We start from the raw sequence: 19,801 nt of genomic DNA, 5'->3' as shown, positions 1-19,801 counted from the left end.
TCATTTTGGCAGATCCGGCAGCTCTCGTGCATATAAAATAATGATATAAAAACGTTGGGGGAAAAGAAGGAGATAAGTCGTTGATGGCTTTCTCCACTTTGTTGTGGCAACAATCAGAAAACAAAATAATAGCGGACTGCCGCCACATTCGACCGCAAAGTTTTGCTTCTCGTTGATCTACTCCTCACCTCCTACTACTCCAGCGTCTCTTAAACGGATCGTGCATAGTGTCTTGTTGTGAGCTTTTTGTTTACAAATGTATCGAGCAGACGACGTGCTGACAACTTTGTTTCTTTATTAACACATGGAGCTAACAGTACAACACAGCTCAGGGCTCTCGGGAGGAAGTGGCTTCTATTGCCGTGAGGAAATGTAGTTTTTTCACACAAGCGAACAGATTACAAAGCACCACTTCCGTGTTGTCCCGAGACTACATTTCCCATGATTCGCTGCCAGACACGGTTGTTGGGGTCACCTGTCAGCGGCTCTCGTACAGTAAAACACAAACTAGAAGGCTATCAAGCGATCACCATGAAAGAAACGCCGAACCGTACAAATGCAATGCAATGCTTGAAGCATGAAGGTGGAAATACATAATACAAATACATGTGCACAAACTCACCGGCGGTGTGTGTCTCTTACTGCAACGTGACCGTGAATTACCGCGACGCCGACCCGGTTATATGCACATCCACACCCCTTTCCCGATTGACATTGGATTAACCCTTTCGGACAAGATCGTACATGACGAACAATTTAAACACGCTTAACCTAGCAAACGCAACAACAACTATGATCGGGGATTGCCACGAGTTAACTTTCGGCTAACGTCGCTAGCTTATACTGTTCATTCCACAACAGTTGGCAGCTATGCTTTGACAAAGTCATCAGTCATCTATCCAAAAATCAGACTTACTTTTTGGCAAATCCTTGATCATAAGCAGACCGGTTAAGGAAGCAGGCATCTTCGAAGTGTTTGCAGCAGAGAACACGACTCGATGATGGCGTGAAATTCATTCGCTTCGTGCTAACGAAAGATGTCCATTTACGTGCCCTGCTATCCTTTGGGCGTTGCGATAGGTCCTTTGAATAATTTGAGAAATTGTTTACCGGACAAAATGTCAAAATTTTCTCAGAGCCTCGAAACAGTAACTATTTTGCTATTTTGAAAAAGTGATACGAGTTTTTCACGATACGATTATCGTGATGAGAGAAAATGAGTCTCACTATGCGAGCAAATATTCCACATTTCTATCCACCATTTCCATCCATGGATTGAACTTCAGTCACCACCAAAGCCAACAAATGTCAAAGTACTATCTAATTGCATGCACACCCCCACTGGGAGGTGAGTGGTATGACTGCGGCATGTGAAAATGGACCCATGAATAATGAATTCACCCCCAACGCTACGTTTAATCCTCACAACCCCCCCGCGAGCTGACCTCAGGTGGTAACGACACACACGAAACGCGCCGCCATCCCTTCGCGCGCTTTCAAATAAGCTGTAAAAGACGCATGTCTCCATTTTGCCGGCCTGACGCCAGTTTCATATTCCAGACAGTACGCACTTCCCTCTGCAGTGGAGAGATAACGGCGCGGCCAAACACTATAATCAACGAGCCGGAGAGGTCATTGGCTCACCTAGCAACACAGCGGCAGAAAAATGCTTATCTCTGCCTATCAGCATGTCAAGCACCCTCACCTCCACCTCGTGCCGCTCTCCTACCTCGCCGCCACGCACTTTTCTCAAAGATGCTCGCCCTTGCATCCTTCACCTCGTCGCTCGGAGGAAGAATGATGAGAAACCGAATCCGCCGCAAGTCTACGGGTATTTTATTTGGCTCGCCACAAAGCTGAAATGTAGTCACGGGTGACATCAGGGGTCACAAAATACTTGATTCTTGAAAAAGAGAAGGAAGGGCATCACTTAATACTTACCGAGAAATTTGGGTAAAAATGATCTTTGTTGGAACCTAGAGTGGTAAAAACAGACTGTTATGAGGATATATATGTACAGTGGGGCAAATTAATATTTAGTCAACCACCAATTGTGCAAGTTGTCCTACTTGAAAAGATTAGAGAGGCCTGTAATTGTCAACATGGGTAAACCTCAACCATGAGAGACAGAATGTGGAGAAAAAAAACAGAAAATCACATTGTTTAATTTTTAAAGAATTTATTTCCAAATTAGAGTTGAAAATAAGTATTTGGTCACCTACAAACAAGCAAGATTTCTGGCTGTCAAAGAGGTCTAAGTTCTTCTAACGAGGTCTAACGAGGCTCCACTCGTTACCTGTATTAATGGTACCTGTTTTAACTCATCAGTATAAATGACACCTGTCCACAAACTCAGTCAGTCACACTCCAAACTCCACTATGGCCAAGACCAAAGAGCTGTCGAAGGACACCAGAGACAAAATTGTAGACCTGCACCAGGCTGGGAAGACTGAATCTGCAATCGATAAAACGCTTGGTGTAAAGAAATCAACTGTGGCACCAATTATTAGAAAATGGGAGACATACAAGACCGCTGATAATCTCCCTCGATCTGGGGCTCCATGCAAGATCTCACCCCGTGGCGTCAAAATGATAACAAGAACGATGAGCAAAAATTCCAGAACCACACGGGGGGACCTAATGAATGACCTACAGAGAGCTGGGACCACAGTAACAAAGGCTACTATCAGTAACACAATGCGCCGCCAGGGACTCAAATCCTGCACTGCCAGATGTGTCCCCCTGCTGAAGAAAGTACACGTCCAGGCCCGTCTGTGGTTCGCTAGAGAGCATTTGGATGATCCAGAAGAGGACTGGGAGAATGTGTTATAGTCAGATGAAACCAAAATAGAACTTTAGAAACACAGGTTCTCGTGTTTGGAGGAGAAAGAATACTGAATTGCATCCCAAGAACACCATACCCACTGTGAAGCATGGGGGTGGAAACATCATGCTTTGGGGCTGTTTTTCTGCACCAGGGACCAAGACGAATGATCTGTGGAAGGAAAGAATGAATGGGGGCATGTATCGAGAGATTTTGAGTGAAAATCTCCTTCCATCAGCAAGGGCATTGAAGATGAGACATGGCTGGGTCTTTCAGCATGACAATGATCCCAAACACATAGCCAGGGCAGCAAAGGAGTAGCTTCGTAAGAAGCATTTCAAGGTCCTGGAGTGGCCTAGCCAGTCTCCAGATCTCAACCCCAAAGAAAATCCGTGGAGGGAGTTGAATGTCCATGTTGCCCAACGACAGTCCCAAAACATCACAGCTCTAGAGGAGATCTGCATGGAGGAATGGGCCAAAATACCAGCAACAGTGTGTGAAAAGCTTGTGAAGAGTTACAGAAAATGTTTGGCCTCCGTTATTGCCAACAAAGGTTACATAACAAAGTATTGAGATGAATTTTTGGTATTGACCAAATACTTACCGTATTTTCCACCAATATTTGCAAATAAATTGTTTAAAAATCAAACAATGTGATTTTCTGGATTTTTTTCCCACATTCTGTCTTTCATGGTTGAGGTTTACCCATGTGGACAATTACAGGCCTCTCTAATATTTTCAAGTGGGAGAACTTGCGCAATTACTGGTTGACTAAATACTTATTTGCTCCACTGTATTTAACAGGGGTGATCAATGAAATATCTACTTCTCAGTGTGACCCTGTTCAACAGACCTATGCTTAAATAGGACCGTATTTATCGAAGTAAATCTGTGTTTAAATTTGAATTGCTAACACATTATTTTCAGCATCAAAATTAGACATTCGACGTATTTGTGATTAGCAAAAATTCAACCGCAAATAAATTTTGTAGCAAAAATTCAGTCTGAAAAAAATTCCATTGTGAAAAATCACTTCGGGAAAAAAATTCAGTTGCAAAATTCGGGAAAATTCCCACCACAAAAATTCAGTCACAACATTCGGGTGACCAACGAGAAGCAATCGATCACAGTGTCATTTAATCGAAGGTAGTCGATCAAGTTAGGTTATGCTGGCAGGGTGGGTCAGAGCAACTTGCTGATTTAAATTTGGCGCCCTGGAGCGGTAGTTGCTTTGAGCATTGTAGGGATGGACTTATTTGAGAGGGTGGGGCGTAAAGTTTGGTTCTTAACGTATGTTATTTATTTTGTGTTTATATTTCAGGAACCGCAGTGAGCATCATGGAGTGGACAAAGGTGGAAAGCGCTTCTGCTGTTGAGGCATTTTTTTTCAAGCGGTCGCTCAATCGTCGCAACGCAACGTGCATTCCGTAGACATTTCAATATTGCCCCATGTTCCACACCCATCTGGTTCAGTGTTGGCAGGAAACACTCATTGATCATGTTGACAAAACGGCTAGATGTTACTGATACCGATACTGTTCCATTTCTTCAAAAAACCATGGACCAATTATGCCAACTCACGATAGTGCACACCAAACAGTTAAACGTCGTGCGTGTAGAGGGCGTTGATGAAGTTCTCTGGGGTTTTCTAATAGCGATTGTTTTGCTTATTTACAGACAACCCAAGAGTAAACGTGTGTTTGCGGGCGGACCGTCGGGGAGATCTCAAAACAGATGATCTTTTTGGGTGACTTTGCTGTTTGTGGGAGGCCACAAACAAAGTTGTCCTAGAGTTGAAGAGGACGTTCGCCTTTAGCAATAGCCTGGTGCTAACACAAATGTGAATTCTCTGCTCTCTTGCCATGACAAGAAGACAAACCTTAGCGTGTGTGTCTCGAAACAAGTAATGGGGAGACTGGTGAGGACACTAGCGGGTGAGTTGGTGGGGGCACAGCACGTCACATGAGTGACACAACCAGACACTGCTAAGTTGCAGTCTAACTACACATAAAATTTCACACATTGCGAACATCTGACGGAAACTATGGTGCGTTTTCATCTCGTTCTCGCCTTGTCAGACGAAAACTGTCATTCATGTCGTTATGTTTTAGTCTCCCAAGACACGTATTTAGCTGTTATCATTTGCGAAAAAAAATTGTTCGATGAAATATTTTCGTTATAGTCATCGTTGAAAAAAAAAACACTGCGGGGAACAGCAGCCGTGTTGTGTTGCACAAGCTCTGAAATAAATGATTAAAAACTAGTTTTGTTCCGATCATATTTTTTTGCTCCCGATCCGATCCCGATCGTTTTAGTTTGAGTATCTGCAGATCCCGATATTTCCCGATCAGATTGCTTTTTTTTGCTCCCGATTCAATTCCAATCATTCCCGATAATTTTTCCCGATCATATACTTTTTGGCAATGCATTAAGAAAAAAACGAATAAAACTCGGACGAATATATACATTCAACATACAGTACATAAGTACTGCATTTGTTTATTATGACAATAAATCCTCAAGATGGCATTTACATTATTAACATTCTTTCTGTGAGAGGGATCCACGGATAGAAAGACTTGTAATTCTTAAAGGATAAATGTGACTTTGTATATTGTGACTAAATATTGCCATCTAGTGTATTTGTTGAGCTTTCAGTAAATGATACTGTAGCCATTTAACTGTTGTGCCCAAATGCATGATGGGAAGTGCACCCATGACTGTGCGTAGTGGTACCAATTGATATATCTTCTCTGCGTTGGGAAATAACAAAGGGTGTTAAGAACATGATCAATTACTACCTTTCTTCCCCACATTGCTTCCCACGATATTTCTAATCGTATGGAGAGGGATTGTAAGGCTTTAGCCAATTAAAAAAAGGCCCCAAAGGCTGCCAAAATTCACTCAACTCAATTTACGCTGCCTTTTAGCTCTATATATAGATAAAACGGTGCCATTACAGATTGAACACGAAAATGCGTGAGTGGGTCGTGCACCGTATGCGTTAATTGCGTTAAATATTTTAACGTGATAAATTATTTTTTAAAAATTAATTACTGCCGTTAATGTGATAAATTTGATAACCCTACCTTAAGTCTAAACAGGGCCGGCCCAGCCTATACGCAGATTATGCAGCTGCTTAGGGCCCCTGACCACTAGGGGGCCCCCAATCTGGCAATTGTTTGATTTACATTCTATTTTGTTTACTACAGTTTGCTTTATTTGACTTTTGATACGTGATTACAAGCTTAAAAAAAAAATAAAAGTTCTTCCTTAACTTCCTTCTTTCCTCTTTTAGAAAAATGTTTGGCGCTATCTACTGTAAGCACTGACAATCATTTGGGGTGAGGAGTTTGAAGTATGCAGTGCAACAAAATCTGATTAATATACAAAATGTGGACGTATAGGTTGGATTGCATGTATGGGTTTCACAGTACACTGTGACAAAATGGTGGGCCAAAAATATGGGCCCCTTTGCATTATTTTGCTTAGGGCCCCAAAATGGCCTGGGCCTAAACTAAAGACTCTGGATACAACATATTACGTCTGTAACGTTAAATACAATTAGAAAACGATTTAATAAAATTTTAAAAAATTTTTAAAAAGGCATGTCCGATATTTTTTTGCCGATTCCGATACTTTGAAAATGACGTGATCGGACCCGATCGATTGCATATCTCTATTAAAAACCTGACAAAGCTACGTCGGATGCTGAAAGGATCATATGTCGAGGTACTACTGGATTACTACTTCTTTGGTGGCTCTGATGTCAATGCGCAATTCCCAAAACTTACCAATTAGTAGTTAACCGTTAACTTGCCGTAAGTCGCTAGTCACGAAATCTCTCGAACAGCAGACAACTTGTCAATGGCGGCTCCCTAAGTGAGATGTGCAACGTGGCAGTCATCTACATGAACGCTGAGCATTTGTCATCCATCAACAGGAGAGGACAGCATGCTGACATCACCTCACGGGGGCTGTCAATTTCATTATTTCCCTCTCCGTCTGTCTCCCGCGCTTCCTCCCCATCTTTCATCTCATCTCGGGCCCGGCGCTGACCTAAATACCTCCCGCAGCATGTGATGGCTTTACGTAACGGGCGAGAGAGAGAGGTCGCCCGAGAGTGGAGACAATCACAAACAGGCGCAAAATTCGAATTTCCCATCACGCCGCACACGAGACACCAATGTAGGGATGTTTGAGGAGGAGCTGCAAGTAATCTCCCATGAATATTCTAGCCCAGCGGTAGCCGGCCATTTTAATTATCGGCCCCTCCCCGGCCCCGGGTGAGGTCTACCCCAGGTAAATTAGCCTCGGCAAACACCCCGTCTTCAACCCAGCCAAATTCAATATGATGTCAAATAGCGACCGGCGAGCGCACACAAAGTCGACATTGTGTTATGCAGGGACTGTCGCGCTGGATAAGATGAGCACATAAAAAAGCTGAATTTTGACTTGGATAGACGTGTATTTTATTTGAACTGAGAGGGTTAACAGTTACATACATCAGTGATCTTGTCTTAACATCCATGGGAGGCATTTTTCAATTTTGATACCATTGTTCTGAGTTGAACAGGATATTTTCATAACTATCCTAACGGCACCTAGCAAAAAAATTTAGCTTTTATTTCTGGTGTTTTAATTGTAGCGACTTGTGTTAAGGGAGTTGAACACTGGCACTCTAGTTTCTTTCCTTGATGAGTAGCGGGTGTTGCTGAGTCTCTCCTCTGTCATAAAGCACTCAGAGGCGAACACACTTTAAGAGTCCCCTCATTGAAAGACCAGCATCCACCATTGTCCTAGATGTACCCAAATACGAACGAGTTCAGTTCCTACGCTGGCGACGTAACACGAATTTACGGGCAAGACAGAATTAACCCCTTAAGTACCCTTAATCTCAAAATAACTATCCAAAAACATGTATAATATGCCGGATTGATAAAATAAAGTAAAAAAATTAAGATACTTCTTAGTAAATCATTAGAAACATATTTTCTTACAAAAACACCATAATTTTTGGACTATAAAACGCTACCTTTTTCCCTCATTTTGAATCCTGCGGTTTATAGTTCAATGCAGCTTATTTGTTAACATATTTTGACAGCGGCGTCATAACACTGCTGTCAGACCGTCATAATCATAAGCGGATTTTAAGGGGGGGCCAGGGGGCCCAGGCCCTCCCGGTGGCCGAAAGTGTAATTGCATGAAATAGACTTTCCTATATATATATATATATATATATATATATATGTATATATATATAAACGTTGTAAAGCAATAAAACTGCTACAAAAATTGAAAAGGATTGTTTCATTAGTGTTCTAATGCAAATTTTTCCATCTCAAATATTTTTTCACATTCAAAAACGTTTTTCTACCATTTAAATTTTTCTTTTTTTTTTTTTTTTTAAGTGATTTTTCTTCTTGAAAATATATTGTTTGAAGCAACTTATTTTTTTAATTGAATAATAAAGACAAAAATGTCCTAACCAAAATGTGGCCCAAACACAAATCAACATTATTTCAATCAAAAAATTTGCTCCAGTCAAAAAAAACTTCAATCAAAAAATAATTAATAGCTTTCAAATGCATTTTTTCGTGTGTTTGGGATTATTGTCATGGTGAAAGACCCAGCCACGTCTCATCTTCAATGCCCTCGCTGATGGAAGGAGATTTTGACTCAAAATCTGTCGATACATGGCCCCATTCATTCTTTCCTTTACACAGATCAGTCGTCCTGGTCCCTTTGCAGAAAAACAGCCCCAGAGCATGATGTTTCCACCCCCATGCTTCACAGTGGGTATGGTGCAATTCATTATTCTTTTTCCTCCAATTACGAGAACCTGTGTTTCTACCAAAAAATTCTATTTTGGTTTCATCTGACCATAACACATTCTCCCAGTCCTCTTCTGGATCATCCAAATGCTCTCTAGCCAACCGCAGGCGGGTCTGGAAGTGTACTCTCTTCAGCAGGGGGACACGTCTGGCGGTGCAGGATTTGAGTCCCTGGCAGCGCATGTTGTTACTGATAGTAACCTTTGTTACTGTCGTCCCAGCTCTCTGTCGGTCATTCACTAGGTCCCCCCGTGTGGTTCTGGGATTTTTGCTCACCGTTCTTTTTATCATGTTGACGCCACGGGGTAAGGAGGGAGTTGAAAGTCCGTGTTGCCCAACAACAGCCCCAAAACATCACTGCTCTAGAGGAGATCTGCATGGAGGAATGGGCGAAAATACCAGCAACAGTGTGTAAAAAATTTGCGTTACAGAAAACGTTTGGCCTCAGTTATTGCCAACAAAGGGTACATAACAAAGTATTGAGATGAACATTTTGTATTGAAGAAATACTTATTTTCCACCATGATTTGCAAATAGATTCTTTAAAAATCATACAATGTGATTTTTTTTTTTTTTTCCCCCCCACATTCTGACTCTCATAGTTGAGGTTTACCCATGTTGACAATTACAGGCCTCTCTAATATTTTCAAGTGGCAGAACTTGCACAATTAGTGGTTGACTAAATACTTATTTGCCCCACTGTACATTTTGAAATATATATATATATTTTTTTAAGGGCAAATGGCAAATTTGGGTGTTATGGTTAATTAAAAAAATTCCTTGTCTTGTGCGAAAATTCTGTTTTATTTGAACGGTGACGGTCATTTTGGACTGTGAGGCGCGCCGAAGAAACGCCATTCAAAAAAAAATAATAAAAAATAAGAATTTTACGATCATCTAATGACAAATAATATACTTTACTTATACTTTACTTACCATCAATGCTGAGAGGTGGCGAGGTAACAATACACTTTAAAAAACACAAAAAAACGACCAGAGACAAGATGGCGGCCCAGACTCCGGTGCCGTAAAGTCAAAATCACTTAAGTCGGGTATGTCGTAACTCGGGGACTACCTGTGCTCCCTAAAGGTGACTCAAATGTTCTTCAATCTGCTAAAACAACACTTCTTTAAAGTAATCGACATCTAGATTTATTTTCTATCATGCTAATTATAGTTAATGATAATAATAATTTTGAAGTTGCCTACTAGGTTTTCTATAATTAGCAAATGATCCACTGCTAAGTTAAAACAGATCATCAATCCATCAATTCTTTTCTACCTTTTGACCTGCTACACAGCTGTGTCTACTTGCTTTTATTGTATAAACTAAAATGCAAACACAAACCTCAATATTTCCCTTTTTACGTTCTCCCAGGAGTGATTGCGTCCGCCTCCTCCCGGAGCGCCGCGACTACATTTAGACCTACTAATGAGCTGCTCCCTGGTTTTTCTCCAACTCTGCTACACTTCTAATCACAAGGACATCCAGAGTCTGATCTACAGAGACCCGCCTGCTTGGCACTTGATTACCATAATCAGGACTCATAAGACAGGTATTTAATTAGCCACCCCGAAGAACAGGGCTCGCTGCAGAAAAAAAAATGTACAGGGGAAACTCATTCATTACTACATGGACCTTTTGAAGAGGGCAGAGAGGTGAAAATTGTTATGGCTTTTATTTCCATAGTTAGAATTCGTTTCTTAGATGACCCTTTGTGACAAAGTTTGGGAAGAAAATGAAAAGTTGGAGCCCACACAGTTTAGGTTTCATAACGTTGCCATACTGCGATTAACTCAATTAAAATTAGGGTTGTTCCGGTCATGTTTTTTTGCTCCCGATCGTTTTAGTTTGAGTATCTGCCGATCCCGATATTTCCCGATCCAATTGCTTTTTTTTTTTTTTTTTTTTGCTCCCGATTCAATTCCAATCATTCCGGATAATTTTTCCCGATCATATACATTTTGGCAATGCATTAAGAAAAAAATGAAAAAAACTCGGACGAATATATACATTCAACATACAGTACATAGGCACTGTATTTGTTTATTATGACAATAAATCCTCAAGATGGCATTTATATTATTAACATTCTTTCTGTGAGAGGGATCCATGGATAGAACGACTTGTAGTTCTTAAAGGATAAATGTGACTTTGTATATTGTGACTAAATATTGCCCTCTAGTGTATTTGTTGAGCTTTTAGTAAATGATACTGTAGCCATTTAACTGTTCTGCCCAAATGCATGATGGGAAGTGCAACCATGACTGTGTGTAGTGGTACCAATTGATATATCTTCTCTGCGTTGGGAAATAACATAGGGTGTTAAGAAAAAGATCAATTACTACCTTTCTTCCCCACATTGCGTCACACGATATTTCTAATCCTAGGGAGCGGGATTGTAAGGCTTTAGCCAATTAAGAAAAGGCTCCAAAGGCTGCCAAAATTCACTCTACTCATTTTACGCTGTCTTTTAGCTCTATATATAGGTAAAACGGCGCCATTACAGATTGAACGCGACAATGCGCGAGTGGGTCGTGCAGCGCATGCGTTAATTGCGTCAAATATTTTAACGTGATAAATTTTTTGAAAAATTAATTCGGCATACCAATCGATCAGGACATCTCTAGTAATAAGCATTCAGCAATGCCCATGATAGTGTCATGTCATAATTATGACGCTCTCATGGCAGTCTTATTACACCGCTGTCAAAGTGTTACCTATTCACCCAAATAAATCAACAAATAAGCCACACTGGACTATAAACCGCAGGATTCAAAATGAGGGAAAAAAGCAGGGGCTTATAGTCTGAAAATTACTGTTCACTCTCCGCTCGTCTGCGTAGCTGTCGCGTGTTTGTCGGGGCTCGCGTGCAGCTGGATGTGATTGGGCGCACTCGGGTGGGGCGGCGTAGGGTCGGTTGTCAACAGGCTTACACTCACAAAAGATTCACACGATTACTGGGTTTTATATCACAGAGCTGATTTGTGTACACTCTACCCCTCCCAATCACTTAGCTTATAGACTTCCCCACCCCCCTCCCTTTCTTTCCCGGGTCAACAGGCCCCCCACATGGTGTCAACCGGAACTACATCTAGCTGACGAAAGCACCAACATATTAATAGTTAGTGTAGGCATTCAATGTATTTCTTGTTGCTGTGTTTCTTTTCTTTCTTGTGTTTCTTTTCTTTTGTACCCCCATAACCCCTTCCTGTTCGCTGTTGAATGATCACAATGTGAGAAAGTCATATTCTCAATGTGAAACATTAAAAACTCTTCAGACCAACCGGACACTTAGGCTACGTTCATACTACAGGTCTTAATGCACGAATCCGATTTTTTGTCATATCCGTTTTTTTTTGGCGTGCCCGTTCAGACTGCCTTTATCCATTGAGACCGTTCAAGCATCACGCATGCGCACTAATTCGCAGTCCGACATGCGCTAAGCAAGAAGACCCGCATGCGCAGAAGCATCAAAACAAATGACAGACGTCATCCGTCATTCCAGGGATATCATATTTTGCTTTTCAAAAGGTGGACACAAATAACAGACCTAAATAATCCCCGTTTAGGCTTATATTCAAAGTTTATATGGATCGATAGCATGCACGCACTGCACGTCACACACACATACGGGCAGTTTGTCCCGACTCTCGGCCGTGGAGGCAATGTTGAAATATTGCTCACTTGGAACAGAGAGAAAACTGAGCATTCTCAGGCTTATCCTCAACCCATTTTGATTTTTTATGACTGTTGTCAAGCCCAGCCCGTCCCCAAAAGCCGTGTTCACTGCAAGCTAGGCGCTAATAACGCACAGGTGCATCGCTACGGTAACGACTCTCTCGCTATTTGATGACATAATTGCTGCGTTAAATCCGATTTGCGGGACTGGACAGTACAGACCGCCGCGACAGTCTGGAAAAATGTGGCCCAGATCGGATTTGAACCACATACGAAAGTGACCCAGATCGGATTTGAAATGGTCCAGTTCTATGCGACTTGTCACGTTCAGACCGTCAAGTTAATGCCTCACTCGAGTCGGAAAAACACGAAAAAATCGGATACGAGCATTAAGACCTTTAGTATGAACGTAGCCTTAGACTTCCATTCTCCGTGTCGAACAGCAGAACAGGACAGACAAAAAAGAAAAATAGTGAAAATTACGATACACTAAGGTAACGCTTTAGTGACAACACTGCAAATGACGAGTCAAATTTTCCGTCATGATGTCGAAACGATCGTATGTCGAAGCGTTCCTATGTCGAGGTACCACTGTCGTTCCAACCGGGTGCTAGTTTGACACCACAGACAAATTTGGTTGGACGGAGAGCTTTTAAGAGGGCCGGCAATACCAAAAAAAAAAAAAAAAAAAAACAGTACAAAGGGATTTGTAGATGCAAATGGGTTTGTTGATATATCAGAATGAGCAGCAAGCACCTTGTTATCCTCGCCTGCATCTTTCTACTCAATGTTTGTATGTGTGGTGGGTTTTCAAGAGAAAAAAACAGGAGCAAAAAGGGCGCCTCTGGGAGGAATGTATACATTATTAAAAACTATTAGCTGGGCAGGAGGGAGGCAGGCCGGGTCCGGGATACCAAGCAGTATTTATTTTTCCAGTCAAAAAATGGCCTTGCAGTCCACAGCAAGGAAACTAGAAAGAAAGCATTCAAGGAAGATGACAATTATCCTTGAACTGATGACAAGTGTGTAACATCCTTCCTAATCATGCGTGATTTCATGTCATGGGGGAGCCCGCAGCAATCAGTGAGTCTTGTTTACACAAAATTGAGGCAGTTCCCTCGTGGATTGAGCTACCTGACATTACTGACCGAGCAGCAGGCTTGCAGTCGTTGTCGGTGTTGGACATTCATTCAGAACCACTTAAGAATTATGTAATTATTACTAAAGTGCCAGTCAGGAGAAAAACACCTGAAAATAGAACATTTCTGGAGGAATTAAGTGGGAATGCTTTCAAAGTGGTCGATAAAGTCGCGTGGATTTCAGGTCACTTGGGGAATTTCCGGGTCACTTCTTGTTGATTTTGTAGCAATAGTGTACCGCACGTAACCTTTGCTCATTAATATTCATGACGTTAGCAACTGTTGCTAGGGAGGTCAAACTCGCCTTTGTCTCTCATGCTTGATGCATGTAAATAGTGTACGAACGAGATGTTTACGGAGCTAAACCTACCAATAGTGTACCGCACGTAACACTTCACCTTTGCTCATTAATATTCATGACGTTAGCAACTGTTGCTAGGGAGGTCAAACTCGCATCTGTCCCTCATGTTCGATGCATGTAAATAGTGTGCGAACGAGATGTTTACTGAGCTAAACCTACCAATAGCGTACCGCACGTAACACTTTACCCTTGCTCATTAACCCTTGTGGTAACATATAAAAACTAACCCGTAACGTACATATTTTACCAAAATGGTAGATGTTTTACAGGTGTGATAACTAAGTCGTTTCTGTTTTTTTTTTTTTTTTAACTTTCAACTACTCAAAATATTCACTGGAGCTATCCGTACACATGTTGTTTTTATTTATTTATTTTTATTTCATTTTTTCCCTTCTATGGACAATAAAAGCAGTACTGCGCTATGACCAAAACCAACTATGCTAGATATATATAAATAAAACAAAATTTAATTGGAAATTTTCATATGGCATAATTAGAGCCTTGAATAAGTCAAAAAGTCATAACAACATCATTTTTTTCTGCATTCCCATTTTTTGACAATAGCAGTTTTTGGGGCAAATATCCTGAAACGTACATATTTTACCAAAATGGTAGATGTTTTACAGGTGTGATAACCAAGCCCTTTCTGAAATTTTTTTAACTTTGAAATACTCAAAATGTTCCCTGGAGTCAGAGCTATCCGTACACATATTGTTTTTTTTTTTTTAATTTCATTTTTTGCCCTCTATAAACAATGAAAGCATTACTTTAGCAGCACAGTATTATAGCCCCCAAGAGTTTTTTTTTTTTAGGTTTAGGGTTTAGGGTTTATGCTTTTGCATTGATTTAAAGATAAAATTCACCGAATATACCAAAATGGTAGATGATGGTGCATAAGGGTTAATATTCATGACGTTAGCAACCGTTGCTAGGGAGATCAAACTTGCGTTTGTCCCTCATGTTCGATGCATGTAAATAGTAAACGAACAAGATGTTTACCTAGCTAAACCTGCGAATTCTGTCTGAAAATTATGTCCCTCGTGCCAAATTCACTGGTAAAGATGTTGAAAAACCTAGAAATGTTCAGTTAAACAAATCGCTTGAGTGTTGAGGGCTGAAAAAGATGGTGAAAAGAGCAGACATAATCCAGAGGTAGCTTTTTTATCGACACCTTTTCCTTGTGTACATTGCCTTACGCCACTGACAATGACGTTCTCCTGTTTGAACAGGTCATCCTTTACCACCATATGCCATGTCTTTCTTATATATATATATATATATATATATATATATATATATCCTCTGGTTGTCTTTGGTTTGTTGTCTCTTCGGGGAAGGATTGTCGATCTGTAGGACCATGGCCCCCAGCAAAATGTTTACTGCATATGAAGGTGAATGGCTTCTTCATGATGGCGTTAAACTGGTCTTTTGGACGTCTGCACAAGTTGATCACTTGTTCACATTTTTTCCTTTTTGGCTTCGGGAAACGGATGAAGAAAACATCCTTCATATGTGGACGGTCTTAATGTCTATAGTCGTTTTTACAAGTTCCATAGCAGCAGTGTTTACTCGGCATGTTCTTTTTTGAAAGGTTACCTGCAAAAAACAAGCAGTAATAGCATGGGTTGTGTCCGAGCGCGCTTCTTGTATGTTGTCCCCCTTCCGGTTTACGATGGTGATGTCACGCAGCCTTGCGATTTAAAAATAACCTTCGTGCGGTACGCTATTCTGGTTCTCTTTCTATTGACTTTTGGGCAATCGTAGGTCATTTCCCATGGATTTAAGGGCAATTCTTTGTCACCTCGTGTTCACTTTGGGTAATTTCCTGTTGATTTAGGCAATTTCCCGTTTTGTTTCCTGTTGATTTTTGGGCAAATTCTAGTTCATTTGATGTTTTCATATCAATTCTTGGTGATTTTTGAGCATACCACTTTATCTTGATTTTGTGGCAACTTCTGGTCTTTTTTTCTTTTTTTTCTTAGACTTTCTACTGCGTTTGGGAGAATTCTCAGTCACTTCCTGTTGATTTCAGGTCACTTTGGCTAGGTTCATACCGCAGGTCTTAATGCACGAATCACGATTTTTTTCATGTTTTTTTCTACTTGAGTGAGGCATTAACTTGACGGTCTGAACGGGAAAAGTTGCATAAAACCGGACCATTTCAAATCCGATCCAGATCACTTTCGTATGTGGTTACAATCCGATCTGGGCCACATTTTCCCAGAATGTGGCTGCGATCTGAACTGTGAAGTCCCCCAAATCGGAATTCATGCAGCAATTACGTCAGCAAAGAGAGAGAGGGGCACGGAGTACGGCAGCGATGGAGCTGCATATTGGCATTAGCATCTAGCTTGAATGCGGCTTTTAGGGAAGAGGCGGGCTTAACAAGTCATTAAAAAAATAAAATTGAGGGGGTGGGGGGGTTAAGCCTGGAAATGCTCGGTTTTCTTTCTGTGCTCCAAATGAGCAATATTTCAAGATTGCTTTCACGGCCGCGAATCGGGGCAAACTGTCTATATGTGTGTGTGTCATGCACACACAGTGTGTGTAGGATCTGAATCCATATAAACTTTGAATACAAGACTAAACGGTGATGATTTATGTCTGTTATTTGTGTCCTCTATTTGGGAAATCAAAATATGATTACCAGAGAATGATGTTGAGCCAGCATTTGTTTTGATGCTTCTGCGCATGGGGGTAAGTTTGCTCAGCGCATCTCGGACTGCGAATTACCTGCACAGGCTCAATGGACAAAGGCAGTCTGAACGGGCACGCCAAAAAAGCAGATGTGACAAAAAATTGTGCATTAAGACATTTGGTATGAACGTAGACTTTGTGTTGACTTAGTCACAGTATTCTCACAATTATTTACTTCTAGTGTCCAGCAAATATTTTTGTTTGCTTTTATGTAACGGGCTTCCAGAGCTTTCAGTCCGGTCGAGCCCAACGGCCCGAGCACGATGGCCTAACAGTCGGTGCTGTGCCAGCAGGGGTGTCAACTGCTCCGGCACCCCTGCTGTTATACTGGAGTGGCTTCATTAAAATGAGAGATATGCTCCAATGCCTGTGTCACTTTGATTATTTGTTTCGATTCCACCCGCCGAACGTACGGTGCTCACGGTCCCCACGGCACTGGCTTTGCAAGTAACCTCTGACCTCCACGGCTGCAGACCTCCACGCGTTTCAACCAATCTTTTTTTGCCAAGAGCAATGACTATTATTTTCCTACCAGTCTAATACAGCAGTTAAGTCTACAAACAGATCCGGAGGCATTGTAATGTTCTTTACTTTTGGAAATTGGGATACTCGAAGAAACTGAAGTCATATACGTAGGATGGTGAACATGTTGATGCGTGGGCTTTTCTTGAAATAATTCTATATAAAAAATGTTGTGGGTCAAAATAACTATAAACTATATAATTTACAATAATAATTTATGAAGTCACACTCCTGCCATTTGGCTGGTCAAATTGTCACATCACTGCTATGTTTGTATACTATTTATGAATAAATATTTTTTAGGAAGAGTAAGAAGTTAACCCAAAACTTTTGTAAAGAACAGCAAGATTTACATGCCTATTTGGAACACACACAAAAAAACAAAGAACTACAGTATTTTTCTGACTATAAAGGCCTTTTCACACTAGCGTCAGCCCAATGTGAAGGGGTCCATGGTCCAAGCGCAAAATGGGAGGAGCCACGTAGCCTGACATAGACACTGTCAGGAAATGAAAAGCAGCCAGCGTATTTACCATTGACCCAAGCACCAATGCGTTTATTTTTCATTGTTGCACAAGAAAACAGCGACTTTCAAGGAGTAGGGGGCATTATAATGGCCGTATAAATAGTTTTACATTGATTGGGGCATTTTTGGAGTGTCCCAGAGCTAGCTTAACTTTAAAAAAGCGCATTTATAAAGGTTTCGTCGGCTGTGATTTGCGTGTATCCGTCCGCCGAAACAGTTTGATAGCACAGATATAGGTACGCTAGGGTTGCCAACAGTTCTGGATTGTGCGGGACATCCTGGAATATTGGAAATTCCGATTGGTAGACCCAGTGGCGGACTTGGCAATTTTGGAGCCTAAGGTGAACATATCCACGGGCCCTCTTCATGGGTCAGGGGTTAAAAAGGTGAGAAGGGTGTGGAGGAAATATGTTCTGGGCTGTCCTAAACGACAAATTTTCTCCTGATTAGTCAGCCGACTAGTTCTACGATTAATCGATTAATCTAATAATTTTCTTTTTTTTTTTTAGTAATTTAGCAATGAAATTTTTGTTGACGCTTATTAATTCACAGAACTGTTTTGGAACACTTAACTTCTTTATTAAAGTACAAATAATCATGTAAATAACAATAATTAATCAAAAGTAAACAATGAGGTTAAATGCTGATAGCATTTACTAGTGCAAAAGAATGGAAAGTAAACAGATTCAGAACACTGACTTTGCCTTTCCAACATTCTTCAAAACAATTAAAAAAAAAAATTCTAGCAATATTATTATAGTATACTACTATATATAATAGTTGTATAATAATTATAATAATTATTCATTGCCAATTATATTTGTCATGAAGAGTGTCATTTGAAAGCTATTCTTAGTGTAGAATCTGTATTATGTAGTATTTACTCAACATATTATAATACTAATTCTGAAGTATGTGGGATTAACTCCAGAAATCATTATTTATATGACAAACATTACGTGCTTTAGCTGTTAACCAGCTGTTGAGTTATTGTATGAATGATTGGAACTGTACTACATTGTTTCGCCACAGGGTGTGCTGTCGTGTATTTTATGTTCAGTGCGAAGAAGAAGAAGAAGAAGAAGAAGAAAGTTAAAAGAGGCATTAGAGGCCTGTTCTCAACTTGTCCCTCACTGCACTTTGGCTCTCACGGAGAGCACATTCGCTCACGTGTTCGAAATAAATGATAGCCGACGTGCAAAGAAGCAAGAGAGCTGAGTGGGGTGAAAACCGTGGGAGAGCTAAGTGAAGCTAACGAACAGCTAAGCGATGCTAAACGGTGCTAAATGAAGCTAAGCGACTGATACTCAGTCCGTTGTCATGGAACAGTCCATTGTCGTGCGTGTGTGGGGGGGAGAGATAATATAAATGCAGCATTCAAATGGCTATCTTTTTTGTTTTGTTATTTGTTTGTTTGGTATGGTGACATAATTATACAAGACGAATAGTTGGGGGTGCTGCTGGCTCCGGTGGCCCAAGCCGTTGCTCGTTGGGGCAAGGGCAGCTGGTTGGGGGCCCCCTACTGGTTGGGGGCCAAAGCAATCATTTACTTCGCCTGAATAGTAGATCCGCCTATGAGAAGACCAAACTCTGACACCAATCTTACAGGGACTGAACAGCGCTTGTACAGTATATCGGGTCACTTCCTGTCTATTTAATAGTATTTCAGGGTCACTTCATGTTCATATCTCATCACTTTCTATTGATTTCATGGCATTTTTGGTCATAGAGGGCGTCAATGGAATCGAGGGTCCAGTTGAATATCAATAGGAGTGAATGGAAGTTTTTGTGCCATTGGAAATGAATAGGAAATTGTGGCCATTAGAAATGAGTAGTTTTCCTCCGTTTTTTTTGGCTGTACTGTACGTTTTTGACCAAAACTGTATCTTTTAACCTTTTATGCCCTTTAGCGTCCTGAATTTTTTATGTGTAAATGATGTGATTTGGACAAAAAGTGTAGGACAATTCATGTTTTAAAATGGCCCTTTTTCTCAAAAAAAAAAAAAAAAACATTTTGAGGCGAACGATAATTTTTGGGGCGGCAAACGTATGAGCTTGCGTCGAGTGAGATTTCCGTTCATATTGCATCACCTTCTCCGTTAATTTCAGGGCATTTTGGGTCACGGATGTACATGGGCGTCAATTGAATCGAGGGTCCCCGTCGAATATCAATAAGTGTGAATGGAGGTTTTTGTGCCATTAGAAATCAATAGGAA

The 19,801-nt window shown here is 40.9% G+C and overlaps 1 protein-coding gene across 1 annotated transcript in view; it reads right to left on the bottom strand.

Annotated features, from left to right (window-relative positions):
• LOC130910911 (ephrin type-A receptor 7-like) overlaps window positions 1-19,801 on the bottom strand; it is a 747,396-nt gene that overhangs the window by 406,557 nt on the left and 321,038 nt on the right. Inside the window, exons 6-7 of the mRNA XM_057828557.1 lie at window positions 1,942-1,976; window positions 1,706-1,856 (exon numbers count right to left, since the gene is read on the bottom strand). Coding sequence (XP_057684540.1) covers window positions 1,706-1,856; window positions 1,942-1,976 — 186 coding nt within the window. The remainder of the gene's footprint in view (window positions 1-1,705; window positions 1,857-1,941; window positions 1,977-19,801) is intronic.

This window comes from Corythoichthys intestinalis, chromosome 22 (genome assembly GCF_030265065.1).
Source record: "Corythoichthys intestinalis isolate RoL2023-P3 chromosome 22, ASM3026506v1, whole genome shotgun sequence".
Taxonomy (NCBI): domain Eukaryota; kingdom Metazoa; phylum Chordata; class Actinopteri; order Syngnathiformes; family Syngnathidae; genus Corythoichthys; species Corythoichthys intestinalis.
Note: the sequence above shows the minus strand (reverse complement) of the source record. Positions and strands in the feature narration are given on the sequence as shown.